This window comes from Hemicordylus capensis, chromosome 1, assembly GCF_027244095.1.
Source record: "Hemicordylus capensis ecotype Gifberg chromosome 1, rHemCap1.1.pri, whole genome shotgun sequence".
NCBI classification, from domain to species: Eukaryota; Metazoa; Chordata; class Lepidosauria; order Squamata; family Cordylidae; genus Hemicordylus; species Hemicordylus capensis.
Window position 1 is genome coordinate 169435476 of NC_069657.1, and position 16059 is coordinate 169451534.

Sequence of the window (16059 nt, forward strand, 5' to 3'; positions counted from 1 at the left end):
ATGTGAACTTTTGAGGCACAAGTGCACTAACTTGAGGACTGTCTAAGTGATTTGAACCAAATTTGGTACAGTTATAGTGAGTGACACACAGGGACATCTCAATGGTGTAGTTTGTAATGATGTCATCTACCCCGATCCAAGATGGCAGATGCATGAACATTTGAGGTGCATGAGATCTAACTTGTGGACCTCTATTTGAAAAAAATTGATCCAGTTGTAGAGACAGTGAAAGGAAAGTAGAACAAGTTGTTAATTCTTTTGATGTTTTAAGCTTTTTATTTGTATTATTTTATTTTAAGCCGCGCAGAGACTTAAGTTTTGGTCGGTATACAAATATGTTAGTTGTTGAGAGAGAGAGAGAGAGAGAGTATAGCAACATATTGAAGAAGAGACCATTCTTTCAGATCATAAAAATGCATGCCAATGCCTTATGTTTCTAATGTGGGGCGGGGTGTGTGTGTGTGTGTGTGTGTATACAGGTGAACCGCTGTATTCACAGACTCCATATCCATGGTTTTGCGTACCTGCAGTCGGGGAATTGGCACCTAACCTTGATATACGTGGGGGGAACAGCAACTAAGGGGTTAAATTTCATGTGTCCATGGGTTGGGGGTGACCAGAAATGACCTCGGAGGTCATTTCTGGCCGCCATTTTGGGATTGCTAGCCTCAAAATGGTTCCCATGGTGGGGGGGACCAGAGAAAATCTTGTGATTTTCAGCCGATTTTCTACTATTGGGGGCATTGCTGTGCTGCTGGGGACCTGCGGATCACAGTAGGCCACTCCCCCCTGCATTTTTAGGGCCATTTTCTTTTTATTTTGACCATTTCCCCTACCTCCGGGAACCTTACCCCCAGGATCCCAATGCCTCTGTGTTTGCGGTTTCCATATTCCTGGTAGCAGTGGAGAATGGAACCCCAGCATATATGAAGAACCATTCTCCGCTGCTACCAGGGATATAGAAACCGTGAATACAGAGGCATTGGGACAACGGGATCGCAGGGATTCGGTTCCCAGAAGTTCTCCTGTATCTACATATTTTTGCACAACCATCGGAAAATATGCCCTTTCTTCATCACCATCATGGTGATGGTGCCTTGACCAAACTGTAATTCGGACTTGCTACAGCTATTTTTGCTTTCAAGACAGCATAGTAGTACTATTCGTAGTAGTACTAGATGCACAGAACATACTATATCTGTCCTAGCCCAGCTGCTGTGGTTAGGAAGGCCAAAAATAACCTGTGGTTGGGTAGGTTAGGAAAGCCAAATCACCATAATCTCTTGAGCCCATAAAAGCTGCTATCTTGTGCTCCCCCTGAAAAGTAAAAATATTGGAGTAGCTACCATACTTGCAATTTAAATACATCAAAATTTTCAGGATGAGTTGGATTGTTGCAGCCTTCCAAGCAGGAAGACTTTTCCTAGTCTCCTGTAACCTTTACATGAATATTTTTGCTTGGCTTCTAACCAACTTTGACACAAACAGGGAATGTGTACCAATTTCATGTGATGGAACTGAGGAATGCAGAATGCAAACTCATACTGTTCTGACAGCACTGGAGACAAAGGGGGCATTTAGTGCTTGACTATGACCAGACTTTGAGGTTTACTGATCTACGCATTTGAAAAGCAGCATTCATGCAATATGTTCCAAAGGCTACTTTATACTGAATGCTTTGAAGTCCTCCTTTTCAATTAGTTCTAGAGAACAAGAAGGCTGGTCCATTTAAAAAAAAAGTTCTAGTAAGAAATAATCTGCCTACTTTTCTTTCATTAGTCCTACAACTGGACTAAATTTGGTGCAAATCAGTTAGGCAGTTCACAAGTTAGCCCACTTGCATCTCAAGCATTCACGTGTCTGCAATCTTGAATCGGGGTGGATGGCATTATTACAAATGACACCCTTGAGCTGTCCCTACATGTCCCTATACCTGTAGCAAATTTGATTCAAATTGGTTAGGTCATCCACAAGTTAGCCCACTTGCATCACAAATGTTCATGCATCCACCATCTTGAATCAGGATGTATGACATCATCGTAAACCACACCATTTGGTTCATATTGGTGCAGGCATTGCAAAGTTCTCAGGAGAGGAGAGCTGGTCTTGTGGTTGCAAGCATGACTTGTCCCCTTAGCTAAGCAGGGTCTACCCTGGTTGCATATGAATGGGAGACTAGTAGTGTGAGCACTGTAAGATATTCCCCTCAGGGGATGGAGCCACTCTGGAAAGAGCTTCTAGATTCCAAGTTCCCTCCCTGGCTTCTCCAAGATAGGGCTGAGAGAGATTCCTGCCTGCAACCTTGGAGAAGCCACTGCCAGTCTGTGAAGACAATACTGAGCTAGATAGACCAGTGGTCTGACTCAGTACATGGCAGCTACCTATATTCCTATGTTCATAGTGGGACACACATGCATGCGCGCACGCGCGCGCACACACACACACACACACACACACACACACACGGAATGCTGGTGATCTTATGCCTACTGGAAACTAGGCTTAAAATACATTACATGCAGAATATATACAGTTTTCCACTTTGTTCCAAGTCCTAGCATACGAGCAGAATGAAGGACTTAAGCCTTGTTCCCTTTCCAATTTGCAGAATGCAGATCACTCCATAGTGAAATGTGAAATACCAATATGTAGCCTGCTGTTACAGATGTCATGGGCTGGACCCCATGGAGGGATCTTGCTGCTTTCTTGTATGTGCATGAGGATGGGGAGATAAAATGAGAGAGAAAGAGACAGACAGGGGAATATTTTTGCATGGGAGAATCAGCACAGGGATAATGTCATGTCTGTCAGATTTGCGGGGACCCAAAATTTAGCATAACAAGTATCCTTTAATCTTGATGCTGCAGAGAATGAAGACAATAATGTCTCCAGTCTGTTTTGTTCTGTATGAAACTGGCTCCTAGCATACACTTCTTTCCCCCTAAAAAGTTGTTTTTAAGAACCAGTTTTCCTTGCAGACAGGTGAATTAATTATTGTTCATGACAACACAATTCTTTATCTTGATGTTTGATTTTGCTTTCAGGGAAAACTATTGGCAATCTTACTATTGGCTCTCATTTGGGAGTCCAGATAGGCTGACTGCTTTGTCCGTTAACCACAAATTTGTGTTTTCATATCATTCATAAACCTCTTCTTAATCTTTGAAGTCATGAATTTGAATAACCTTTGGTTTAATAACAGCTGTGGGAGAAGTAATTGCTTTATGTGAAGACTCATTTTGGCTGACGTGTGTGTGTGTGTGTTCTTCCTAGGATAAGAAGTCTTATTTGGACATCATTCATACTTACACAGAAGTCCATGGAACTGTCCATGGGACAAGTACAGTCCATATGCCAAGCTATGTAAAAAATCATGGCATCCTCAGTGGACGTGATTTACAGTTCCTTCTGAGAGAGACAAAGGTAGGTACCTCTTAGTGTGAGTGTTTGACACACAATGGTTGATGCTTTGGAACAGCCCCCATCTAACCTGCCTGCTCAAAAAGTTTCCTTTTTCTTTCCTTTTTCACTGCATACAACTGTGGTGATTTGTCCATGTTGTCAAAATGTTTTGAAAAGCCCAGCTTTATCCGTATGTTTCTAAACATATTCCAAAGATGAAATTCAGTTTGTTTAGTGATGGGTGAACGTGGCCATCACTCCAGTTCAGTTCAGAACTGGGGTGAGCAAACTGAGGTATTCTCCAATACAATAAAGAAATTAGGTTTCTTCCAGGCACAGTTTGGACCCATTGCACTCCTGATGACTGTGCAATGGGGTCTGAATTTCTCTATTGAATGGTCCCTCAAATGGCCCATTTCTGGTGGTTTGAGTGCTGCTTTGGTAACATCCCAGGCACACTCAGAAATAGGCACCCTGGAACAACGTGTCCTAGGATGGTGTTTGGAACAACATTCTTGGTGATGGGGAAAGAGACTTTCCTCCCTCTTATATCTGCTGGTGAGTGGTGTAATTGGTGTAATTCTTTGGTTAAGATTATGGAGTACAACTTGGGACTGTAGTATGTTTCTCCAGCAGGTAGAATGGCAGTGTGGGGAGGGGGTCTACCCCCACGTACAGGATAACACATGGCACATGCACTATAGAGACATACTCACAGGAATACATGTATTGTGTGTTCCTGTGAGTGAATGTGCGCGCACACACAAACACACACCTTTTTCAGTTGAAAGACTATGCAAACTGGCCTGAAGCCTTAGGGGGTGAGATCTATCAGTCCTGTTTGGATAGTCCTCTGCCCGTAAAGCACAGGAGTTACCAAGCCCTGCTCTAGCAAAACCCTTTCCCATTGAGCTGCATCCATTCCTAATTCAGCTGCTCTAAAAGAATAGTGGCTCGGTTAATAGAGGATGGATAGAGACCCAATAAAGAGAACTCTTTGACACTGATCACAATAACACCTTTTGTATCCATTGTGGTGGTTGGAATTGCTGATTATATTCATGTTCACCAGTGCACACGCATTATATTTGCCCCTGTCCACCTCCTCTCTCTTGCAACTCAGCAGGGGCAAGAGGAGAAGGCTCTAGGAAACTCTGTAGCAGAGACTCAGGCCCTGGTTGTTGATGCTGCGCTTGTCACTGCATCCAGTCAATCCTTCCACTCGGAATTTTTGAAATCAACTCACTATCCCACCTCATACCCAGTAAGTTGTAAGGAGTAGGAGGCAATGAGGAGCCCAGGAAAAGCCCTAGATCACACAAAGTACCTAATTAGGCATACATTTATGGCTTTGAAAGGAAACACATTGTAATCAAAGACAGACAGGAGTCTAACGTTACCTTTGCATTGGAAGATAGCATGTGAGTGAGAACAGCTTTTCATATTCCAAAAGACATAATCATCAACGACAATAACGGATCTTTATATACAGCTTTTCTACAAAAGTTCCCAAAACTGTTTACAGTTAGTTAGTTAGTTATTCCTTCAGTTTCTATACCGCCCTTCCAAAAATGGCTCAGGGTGGTTTACACAGAGAAATAATAAATAAATAAGGTGGATCCCTGTCCCCAAATGGCTCACAGTCTAAAATGAAACCATAAGATAGACACTGGAGGTACTATGCTGGGGGTGGATAGGGCCAGTTACTCTCCCCCTGCTAAATAAAAGAGAATCACCACGTTAAAAAGCTGCCTCTTTGCCAAGTTAGCAGGGGACTAGTTACATAAAGAAATAAAAATAAATAAAGATAGATCCTTGTCCCCAAATGGGCTCACAATCTAAAAAGAAATGCAAGACATTGCCACTGCTCAATAAAGAGAATCACCACTTTCGAAAGGCATCTCTTTGCTCAGGTAGCATCAAGGGGGATGCTAGAGCAGCTCAAAGCACAAGGCTTTTTACAAAAAACAAAAAACACCTAAAACCTAAAATGCTATGTAGTTAGGTATGCACAGATTGTTTTACTGAATTTTCTGGAAGTCAGACTTACTAAAACAACAACAACAACACAACCTTAGGGGGCTGCTGTATTGCAGTGAGCAGATCCCTTTAAAATGAAACAAAACGTTGTTTCTTTACATCTTGCAAAGATAGTATGTTTCTGTATTTTGATCACCTTGGCACAGTGAATAATGTAGTTCCTTATAAAGTAGACATTGCAGATGCTAGCAGTTATTTAATGTGAGTGGAGAACAGTTGATGCTGTATTTATTACTAAGTGGTAACAGAAACCTCTGTGCTGTCAAGACTTGCAGGATACAGTCTCTTCCCTAAGGAGCTTTTGTTAAATAAGTTGACAGCATAGGAAAGAGGTTCCAACATTGTTGAGATAAAAAGTAGAAAATGCTTATCTACCCAACAGTACCATTTGCTCTAACTAATTAGAACTGGGTCACTACTGAATTGTTGGTGACATTTAAAATCCTTTAATTAATGGCTCAGCCATGTTTCTGTTGGAGTTAATTAAAAGATATAATTTAATTGCTTATCAGAGTTTCTCTACGCTTTTTTTTTGTTTGATGTAATGAAAATATAGAAATGGACCATGTTCCATAAGTGCTGATTTGCTTAAAGCTGCTTACATTTTGAGAGAAACCGCATAATAAAATTGGATGTATCCATCCATTTTGAACAGATTTTGTTGAGGGCTTTCTTGTCCTGTCTTCAGTCTTTTTTCATTTTTGGCCTCTTGACAAAAGGCCATCTGTCATAAGAGTTGTAACACCTTGCAGCCAGATGGCCCGTTGCCCTGGTCCTCTTTTGACAAACTATATTGGTGCTCTGTACTAAATCGTTATTGTTTTAGCACCCAATGTTCTTGCTTTAAATTGAGGCCTTGAATTGAGCTCAAATTGCAGTATTTCAGGTTAAGAATTCCAAACCCTATAAGCCAGGAGCTATTTGGGACTAAAAATAGGTTCCTGCTAAAATGGCAGGGGGTGGGGTGGGGGTTACAACTGAGTATGTCTGCGCACTCTGAAACTAGTGCTTCCGTAAAGGTGTCTTCAGCTGGTTATTTCTGTTTGTCCTCACAAGAGGCTTAAAGTCCAGTGGGCTTCTGTGCTTTTATATTTGACACTTTCATGCCTTCAAAAACAATATCATGTAGGTTCTGGTAATTTAACGCCTATTCAGTTCTGCGGTTTGTGCACTGAGGGACACAATGCTTTTGATCAAAAAAGGATGTGGTGGCTTATTGAGTAATGCAATGCTGGAAACAACTCTTGCATCTCCCCCACGTATCCTAGTCATTGATGCATATTCTTTTACCTCTTCTGCAACATGCAAAAAAACCCCACACACCAAACAACCCTGAATAACCCCTAGATGTGTTCCTGTTTAGTTTAGGAAGCAGGATTATTGTGAGTTAACTCTACCTTCCTCTGAACATTGCTGCCACCTGCTGTTCATAAGTGGAAGGCTCATACTAGGTGAAGAATTTTGTTTGATCATCAATGCTTTTCTACCAACTACTCTGTATGGCTTAAAAGTGTTGATAAGTGATCATAAATGCAGTGTATGACATGAATTTAAGCCAAGTGTTGGAAGAGTTCTAATCAGGTCCTAATCCCACAACACTGCCCAAAGACTGTATGCACTTGCCCCAGGCCAGGGCTTAATTATGGCCTCATTAATTAGTGCTGGGCCATGGAAAATCTGGGACTGAACATTAATTTTAATTGTTCTAAGTGAAAGGTTGAGAATCAGAGAAATATGCCAAGAATATTATGCAAGTTTGCTTGTGTAAAAATGACAATGTCCTTTTCACAATAAGACAATTTAATGTCCTGCCTTTTCTTCTTCCAGTGCATTTTTGGCTGTAAGAAAACTTCCTTCCCAGCCCCACTCCCCCCCCCCCGAAAAAAACCTCCTAAGAGGAAAAGGTTTCTATTGTCTTCAGGTCCTTACAAAAAGATTAGATCAGTTTTCCGCAGGGAAAGCAGATGCAAAAATAAGCATCTGGTTGTGGTTGTAGCCAAGCCGTTCAGTGCCAGGAAGAGGAAGCCTCTTTAATCTGGCAGCCCGGCAGTCGCACTGACCCCTGTCAGTGGGCAGTTTGGCAAGTTCTTTTCCGGTTCTTTCCTCTGTCCCTGTAGTTAGCCCACCCATGTTGCTGAGGTCCATGGTAGCTGCTGGCATCCTCGCCCTGGCTTCCCTTCTAGGAGGCAGGGCCCAAGTGCATGGGACAGGGGATAACTGGGCTATACTCGAAGAGGGGATGGCTTCAACAAGCGGGCGTGCAGCATGACTTCCAAGGGGTTCTTAAGGCAAAACAAGGGTCACAACTTGGCTCCTTTCCCCCATCTGTAGAAAGCAGGAGGCAGAAGGAAGGAGGCTTCTGCCCTCCATCCTGTGCATCAGCGTCGCCTCCCTCCCTACCCCACCCCACCCCACCCCACCCCACCCTTGGAAACTCATTTGCATGAGATAGATAAAAGGATCTGTTCAGATCCATCCAACTAGTACATCAGAATCCTGCCTAATGATACCCACCGCCATAAATTCACACTGATTGCCAGGAGCGAAACCCTGTCTATATGCCTTTTAAAAACATTTTCCGACTATTGTCCACATAATTCAGTCTGGACCCAGTGCAGTCAGATCAATAAGGATTCTGGAGAAGTTGCAGGAGGAGATGGAAAAGTTGGTGGGCATGCTGTGTTTGTTTCCAGGTCTAATGTTCACGCCTTAATTGTCTTTTTTTAAAAAACCTTTTGAAATAAATATAGTGTGTGTGGGTGGGTATGTAAAGTTTGTCACTGTTTGAGAGTAACTTGCACACTGGTGCTGTTTAAAGACAAAAAAAGAGGGGAAACTGAATAAAGAGAGAACTAATGATGCAAGTGTGTTATGTTTTGCAGCTCTTTGTGGGCCTTGGTTTCCCATATGAAGGGCCTGCTCCTCTGGAAGCCATTGCAAATGGATGTGCTTTTCTGAACCCAAAGTTTAATCCTCCCAAAAGCAGCAAAAATACAGATTTCTTCAAAGGCAAGCCAACCCTTCGAGAGGTAAGAAATTGTGATTAGCATTTCCTACCGTTAGGATCTCCACTGGGCATATTTGTACAGTTTGTATACTGTACTATCTGCTCAGTATGTTTGAGCAATGAGTCACATCCAGAATAATATTTGTGTGAGGGGGAAACTTCTGCTTATGGAGAGTGGGTGGCAATGTTTGTCAATCCCCACTTCATTTTGCAGTCCCCTGAAGATCTGCTCTTGAGGTCCTCTCAACCCTCAGAGGAGGGTTGCAGGAAGTGGGCTCAACAAAAAATCCCCCCACACAGACACTTCCCAAGAGCAGAAGAGTTCCACTTGTGCAAGTTCTAATCTACAAGCTAATTGCAGATCAGTTTTTAAAACTTTTAAGCATCATGCCCAAATATGGAATGTTCTGAGATGACTGACACCTATAAGATAAGTTCTTGCCTACGAGTGTAAGATAACAGTTCCCCTGAGACTGCATTTAGAGCGTATGCAGGGAAACCGATGTACTGTCTTCCAACTGGCTTTTATTAATTTTTAAATAACGACCCTTAAACTGTATGATTTGAAGTAGGTCACAGTCTTAGTGCATGAGTATTTTTGCCAATTTCCCAGCTTCAGGACAATTAATAGAGTACATAAAATTTAAAGTCTCTCTAATTTTCAACAAGGAAAGGAAAGTGGGGGGGACACCTGTAGTTTGTAGTTAATTTGCTAGAGCTCATTTTTTGTCAATGGCTGCTTGTCTCTGGTTCCTTTTTTCTTCAATATCCACTCCTTCATTTGCCAAAATAGAATGCAGCACAATGAACATCTCCCAAATCTTTTGTGCCGACCACAAGCAGTTTTTTTACTTGGAGCAAAATTCTACGTAGCTGTGATAAGTATTCCCCCCACCACCACCCATAAATATGAAAGTATTCGGTTTTTATCAATGTTTGCTTGGGAGCTTCAGTCCCAGCAAACAGCAATCACAAATGGTCTTTTAACATAATAATAATGAGGGGGCAGATGAATGTAGCATGAAAATTAGATTTCATTGCCTTGTTGGTAGAAAATAGAACAAAGTAGTCATTTTTGTAAAAAACCACATTACCAGCATTATTAATAGCAGTTTTTTTGTAACATAAACACCTATTTGAAAGAGAAAAGATACCTTTGCCTTGGACAGACAACACAAATAAATGGTTTAAGGGATCATCCTTAAAGTATATATCCACAACAGGAATGTCTTTGTAACTATAGGGTTTTGGTTGGGTCTGCAAATGATTCTGTTAATGCTCTCGTGCAAACATGGAATAATGAACTCACTAGAGCAGTTGACATGATCTCTCCTAAGCGCCATCTCCGACCTGCTTCAAAAATAGCACTCTGGTATTCAGAAGAACTCTGAAGCGGCAAGGTAGACTAGAGCACAAATGGATGAAGACTCGATGCGAATTTGATAGATTACAACACAGAGCACATTTGAAGATCTATGCTCTGGCAATTTGGGTGACAAAGAAGCGGTTATTTTCTGCCCCATTGCTTCCACGAGTTCATGTCAGCAGAGTTATCTAGGGTTGTGGGAGGTCTAGTACTTGCCCTCTCTCCTTTGAACTCAAATCTGGATTCTTTTATCACTCGGTGTGAAGTTTTTAATTACTTTTTTGCAGATAAAAACTCCGTATTCGGGCTGAACTGGATCCCAGAGTATATTAGGGGTGTGTCCAAAAACTCCTCTTGTGGGATCAGATTGAATCACTTTCAGTTTATGACTCCTGAGGATGTGGACAAGCTCATTTAACCTGCCAGTAGTACTATCAGAGAAGGTCTGGTACATATAAGAGCCCCTGGTGGCGCAGTGGTAAAACTGCCGCCCTGTAACCAGAAGGTTACAAGTTCGATCCTGACCAGGGGCTCAAGGTTGACTCAGCCTTCCATCCTTCCGAGGTCGGTAAAATGAGTACCCAGAATGTTGGGGGGCAATATGCTAAATCATTGTAAACTGCTTAGAGAGCTCCGGCTATAGAGCGGTATATAAATGTAAGTGCTATTGCTTACTATTGCTATTATAAAGGCTTCTCTGGTGGGAGTGGCAGGATTCCTCCTTAACTTAAGGAGGCTATTATACCTTACTTGAAGAAACCTGCACTGGATCCACCAGAGTTAGCCAATTATAGACCTGTCTCCATCCATGGTTGGGCAAGGTGATTAAGAGGGTGGTGGCCTCTCGGCTCCAGAGACACTTGGAGGAAACTGATTATCTAGGTCCATTTCAAACTGGCTTTCGGGTGGGGCTATGGGGTTGAGACTGCCTTGGTCGGCCTGGTGGATCCAATGGGTATTGACAGAAAGAGTGTGACTGCTGATCCTTGTGGATCTTTTGGTGGCTTTCGATACGATTGACCATGGTATCTTATGAGTTGCCTGAGGGAGTTGGGATCGGGTGGCACTGTTTGACAGTGGTTCCCTTCCTACCTCTCTGGTAGATTCCAGATGGTGTCACTTGGAGACTGTTGCTTTGCAAAGTGGGAATTAATGTATGGAGTTTCACAAGGCTCCATACTGTCTCCAATGCTTATTAACATCTACATGAAACCACTGGGATAGCTCATCAGGAGATTTGATGCAGGGTGTTACCAATATGCTGACAACACTCAAATCTATTTCTCCTTTTCAACTTCATCAGATAATGGCATAACCTTCCTAAATTGTTGCCTGGAGGCAGTAATGGGTTGGTTGAGGGATAGCAAACTGAAATTGAATCCAAATAAGATGGAGGTGCTTGACTAACAAGTAGAAGGTTGCTGGTTCAAATCCCAGCTAGTATGTTTCCCAGACTATGGGAAACACCTATATTGGGCAGCAGCGATATAGGAAGATACTGAAAGGCATCATCTCATACTGTGCAGGAGGCAATGGTAAACCCCTCCTGTATTCTACCAAAAGAAAACCACAGGGCTCTGTGGGTGCCAGGAACCGAAATCAAATTGACAGCACACTTTACCTCTACTGACTGTGGGGAGATGGTTTAGATCTGCATGTTCTGGATAGAATTACACTCTCCTAGAAAGAATAAGTACATAGCTTGGGAGTGTTCCTGGGTCCAAAACGCTTTCAGGTCTCTCAGGCTGAGGTATCCGCCAGGAGTGTTTTTTATCAGCTTTGGCTGATACGTCAGCTATGCCCATTTCTGGAGGGAAATGGCTTTAAAACAGTGGTATTGGTATACCTTAAAACAGTTTGAGTATGACCCTAAAATTTATGTAAACCACCTAGGGATGCACATGTCAGGCAGTATAGAAATAAGATAAATAAATAAAATATAGCATCACTGTGATACACTTTCTTATTTGAGGAGTCCAGAAGATAAAGCCAGGGAAATCTGGGTTCAAATCCCTGCTCAGCTGCAGATTGATTTTAGATGGTTGATAAGGAGAAATAGATTTGGGTGTTGTCAGCATATTGATAACACCCTGCACCAAATCTCCAGATGAGGATTCAAGGTCAGAGGGGCAGGGAGTTTCAAGAAAATTTAAATATGCACATAAATAGTTGAGTAGGGATAGGAAGGAACATTAGTGCAGGTTAGCAGGTTTTGCAGGAAGAGCAAAGAGGGTTGTTTGTGGTATATTTATTTATCTTATTTCTATACTGCCTGACATGTGCATCCCGAGGTGGTGTACATAGCTTAAAATACAGCAAATATAAAACAGGATAAAATGAATAAAACAATTTTAATATAAATGCAGTACAAGTCATGCACAACACATAATGTTGAATGTTGATGTTTTTTCTACTGAAATAAACACGGTGTTGAAAAATATCTCACATTTGATCACTTTTATTTCAGTTGACATCTCAACACCCCTATGCTGAAGTTTACATCGGCAGGCCTCATGTGTGGACTGTAAACATCAACGATCTATCCGAAGTTGAGAAGGCAGTGAAAGCAATTTTGAATCAAAAGGTGAAAAGATAAGCACTGTTTCTCTTCGTAATCAATGCCTAAAGATGCAAAAGAGGTGCTGTGGAGTATATCCGAAGTGTTTCCATTATGCTAACCCTAACCCGGAAGAAACTCTATTAATTTCTTCCCCACAAATACATAGAATTGGTATATTCTGAAGGATTTGTAACCCTTCCAGATGTGTAAAGCAGGGCAATGATCAGGGGATCCAATTTTTGCCAACGTTTTCATGGGTGAAGATGCATGTTTTTAATGTTTCTTTCTCTCCCAGTTCTTGGAGAACTTTATTCCTTTTAGAAAAATTGTCAGCCTGTGTGGCTAGACCCTCATAACTGTGCATATATAAACAGTACTTTGCGACAGACACCATTGGATTACTCAACCTAGGCAAGTTACAGTAGCTATGGACAAATTACAGATTGGAAAAATATACATAATCAAAATCACCATAAAGATGTTTTTTCTGGGTACATGGGATTTAAATTTGAGGTAGAAAATGCTTGCAGCTTTGAAAGTTGCTGAATGGTTTTATACCTTATTTTTACGGCAGGTGGAGTTAGAAATATTAATGGTGACTGAATAGTGAATTATTTATTTACATTTACAAATGGACTTTTAAGAAGTTTTATAAATCAATCTCCAAGGTCTTGTTCAAATGCATAGTACAATGATGTGTGGAATAAAACCTTAATTTTAAAGAAAGAGTATATTCTAACTATACAATGCACACATTTTACTTTTACAGATGGAACCATACTTACCCTATGAATTCACATGTGAAGGAATGCTCCAGAGAATGAATGCTTTCATAGAGAAACAGGTCTGTTCTCCACAACAATTACCCTTTATCTTGGGTTTGCAGATTTCCTTCATAAGCCAACGTGTTGCCAATGCTTGTTCTCTGACTAGAACTTTCAATAACTAGAAAGTTCTAGCTAGAACTTTTGATAACTATGTATAGCTATACAATTCACGAACCTTTATTTTTTCAGTGTAATCTGCTTTGAAAAGAGGTATATCAATATTCATAGTAGTGGTGGTAGAAAGGAAGCCCTCTTGAGGCGAGAAATGGGGGGCCCAGGCCAGGGGAGTGCATAATACTGGCTTCCACAGAGACCACCCTGTGGGGACAGCTCCTCCCCCACCTGAAAGACCTGTGTGGTCTGAAAGGAAGGCAAGTGCCCAGACCAGAGAACTCTAGTTCTCAGCTCCTGAAAAGCTCATCAACGGTGTGAGACAACATTGCTTTGTACATCTGATGTAAATTGTTTATTCATAATATTGTCAACTGCTTTGGATACCTTGGTCAAAGTAGAAGGGTGGTATAAAAATGCAATAAATAAAGCATGATACTTTGCAGCTTTAGTCCGTTGGGGAGAAGTATCACAAATATTACCACTTTTAGAACATTATTTTGAAAAGTAGAACAAGTATTGTTAATAGTGTCCACCATTCTGGCTTCAAGAAGTATCGTGCAGCAAATGCATGCATATATTTTGTAATATTGTAATATTGATTGTAATATTAAAGATGGGATTTTAAATTCCCAACTAATTGTATTTTGGTATGTTGCTAGGAAGTTAAGGTTTGTTTTTTAAAAAAATCCTCAGGGGAGGAGTGAAAACAAATCAAAGCTGTTAGTAGGAAATATTATATCTACTTCCTTGACTATGATAAAAATGCACAAACTTAAATAAAACAAAAGTCTTATTTTTAAAAGAATTACATGCAAGAATAATTGTTTTCCAATAAATATATTAAGTATTGATCAAATATTGATTCAGTGTTTATTGGAGACAGTCATCTTCTTACCAACACATGATATTACTGTCTATTTTCTACCCACCTGCTCAAGTAAATATCAGTATACATCTGATAAAATGAAAGCTGACAAATGGTCACATTTGGTCATCTTTGGTGAGGAGAATGTCTTTGCTACCAGGGAAATATCATGCAATTACCATTTTATACAATAAGAGCAAAAGAAATATGACTGTATATGAATATGACAAATATTTATAGACTGCTTTTCAACAAAAGTTCCAAGTATGTAGCATATGAATAGATCAGACAACTGTAGCCTATTAGAGCTCTCGGGAACACTTTATTTAGACTAGGTAGATACTGGTAATGGCTTTTATTTGCAAAGCTTAGAAGACACAACAAACGGCTGAATAAATAAAACTATAGTAAGTGTGATCATTATTAGACTGATTTATGCAGTAATGAACTATACTACATTTTTGCAGGATTTTTGCCATGGGCAAGTGATGTGGCCCCCATTAAGCGCCCTCCAGGTTAAAATGGCTGGATCTGGGAAATCATGTAAGCAGGTTTGTCAAGAAAATCAGCTTATCTGTGAGCCATCCTTTTTCCAGCACCTTAACAAGGACAAAGACCTCCTAAAGTGAGTATTGCAGTACAAATAACAAGAAAGCAAAATATGGACACCTTTGCACATTTTGCACAGTACCCTGACACATCCTTTCTATCTAAAGTCGCATTCATGTATCTTGAATGCCACACAGTGGTCAACATACAGGCCAACGATGTGAGTATGGCAGAATGTTTCATGTGTACTATATTTGAAAGCCGGCTTTGGCAAGGAAACAAACCCCACAGCCCTTTGGCAGTTCTGGTAAGGGGGTGGGGGACCCACCCCCAACCACCAAAGGTTGTGGGACACTCAGAAACATTTTGGGGGGAAACACAGGTGGCTTCAGAGGGAAGGAGGATCACTGAAAATTTTTCCTCCCCCTTGCATACATAAAACATTATTTTCTATACACAGTGTTATTTATTGAGATCTAGACTAACTTTTCCAAAGCTAGTGCATTTCGAGTATTTGTGTGTGCATGCATATATTGGAAGCATTTACTTAGCACAATTAGATAAAGAGAACTTGATGAAATTGATGCAATATGTGTTGCCAGCAGGTGTCCCCACTAATAGGGATTCCTCATTATGTTGTTGACTATAACTCCCAGAATCCCCAGTGGCAATGGCTTTTGCTTGGAGATTATGGGAGTTATAACACTTTTGAGTTCTCTGAATTTAATGCATTCTCGGACCCTGGTATTAACGAATGAACTGGACCCAAGTGTTCTATCACACTACCATGATATCATTCAGGCTTTTCAAGCCATTTTAACTATGGTAAAGAACCAGGGCACTAATAAGACCAATTTACGCTATAAAGGTTGGAGTTATAATTCACAACATCTAGGAATCCTTGTAAGAGGGAAGACTGGTTGCCAGTATCAGAATAGTGAATACAGCAGACCTCCATGAACTTCTAAAAACATAGTCCAGCTTCCTGTTGTCTAGTGGCCAATTAGCTGCCACTGGAATGCCAGACATGAAGACAAGAGTATTTTCACCAATTGCTCCTCAGTATTGAATTATTGTCTTTGAACCTGGAGGTCATTTCTGCTTATCTTAGAGAAACAATTACAATCATTGGCAACCTTTAGAGTTCTTTCTCAGTTACTTTTCCCTGGAGTAGCGTACACAGATGCAGGGTTGTCCATGCCCCTTGCACTGTCATGTGTGAAGATAGAGCACATTTCTCTTATCACTTGTTGGGAACTACTTGGTAATCATGGCTTTCATCACCTTCAATAAAATGCTCGCCTGGGATAAATGTTGCCATATTTAAGG

The 16059-nt window shown here is 41.0% G+C and overlaps 1 protein-coding gene across 4 annotated transcripts in view; it reads left to right on the forward strand.

Annotated features, from left to right (window-relative positions):
• Positions 1 to 16059, forward strand: part of MGAT5 (alpha-1,6-mannosylglycoprotein 6-beta-N-acetylglucosaminyltransferase) — a 209587-nt gene that overhangs the window by 182399 nt on the left and 11129 nt on the right. For all 4 annotated transcript variants that reach the window (XM_053253618.1, XM_053253628.1, XM_053253608.1 and 1 more), the window contains 5 exons: positions 3274 to 3423; positions 8325 to 8471; positions 12283 to 12399; positions 13145 to 13219; positions 14649 to 14806. In XM_053253618.1, the coding sequence (XP_053109593.1) occupies positions 3274 to 3423; positions 8325 to 8471; positions 12283 to 12399; positions 13145 to 13219; positions 14649 to 14806 (647 nt within the window). The remainder of the gene's footprint in view (positions 1 to 3273; positions 3424 to 8324; positions 8472 to 12282; positions 12400 to 13144; positions 13220 to 14648; positions 14807 to 16059) is intronic.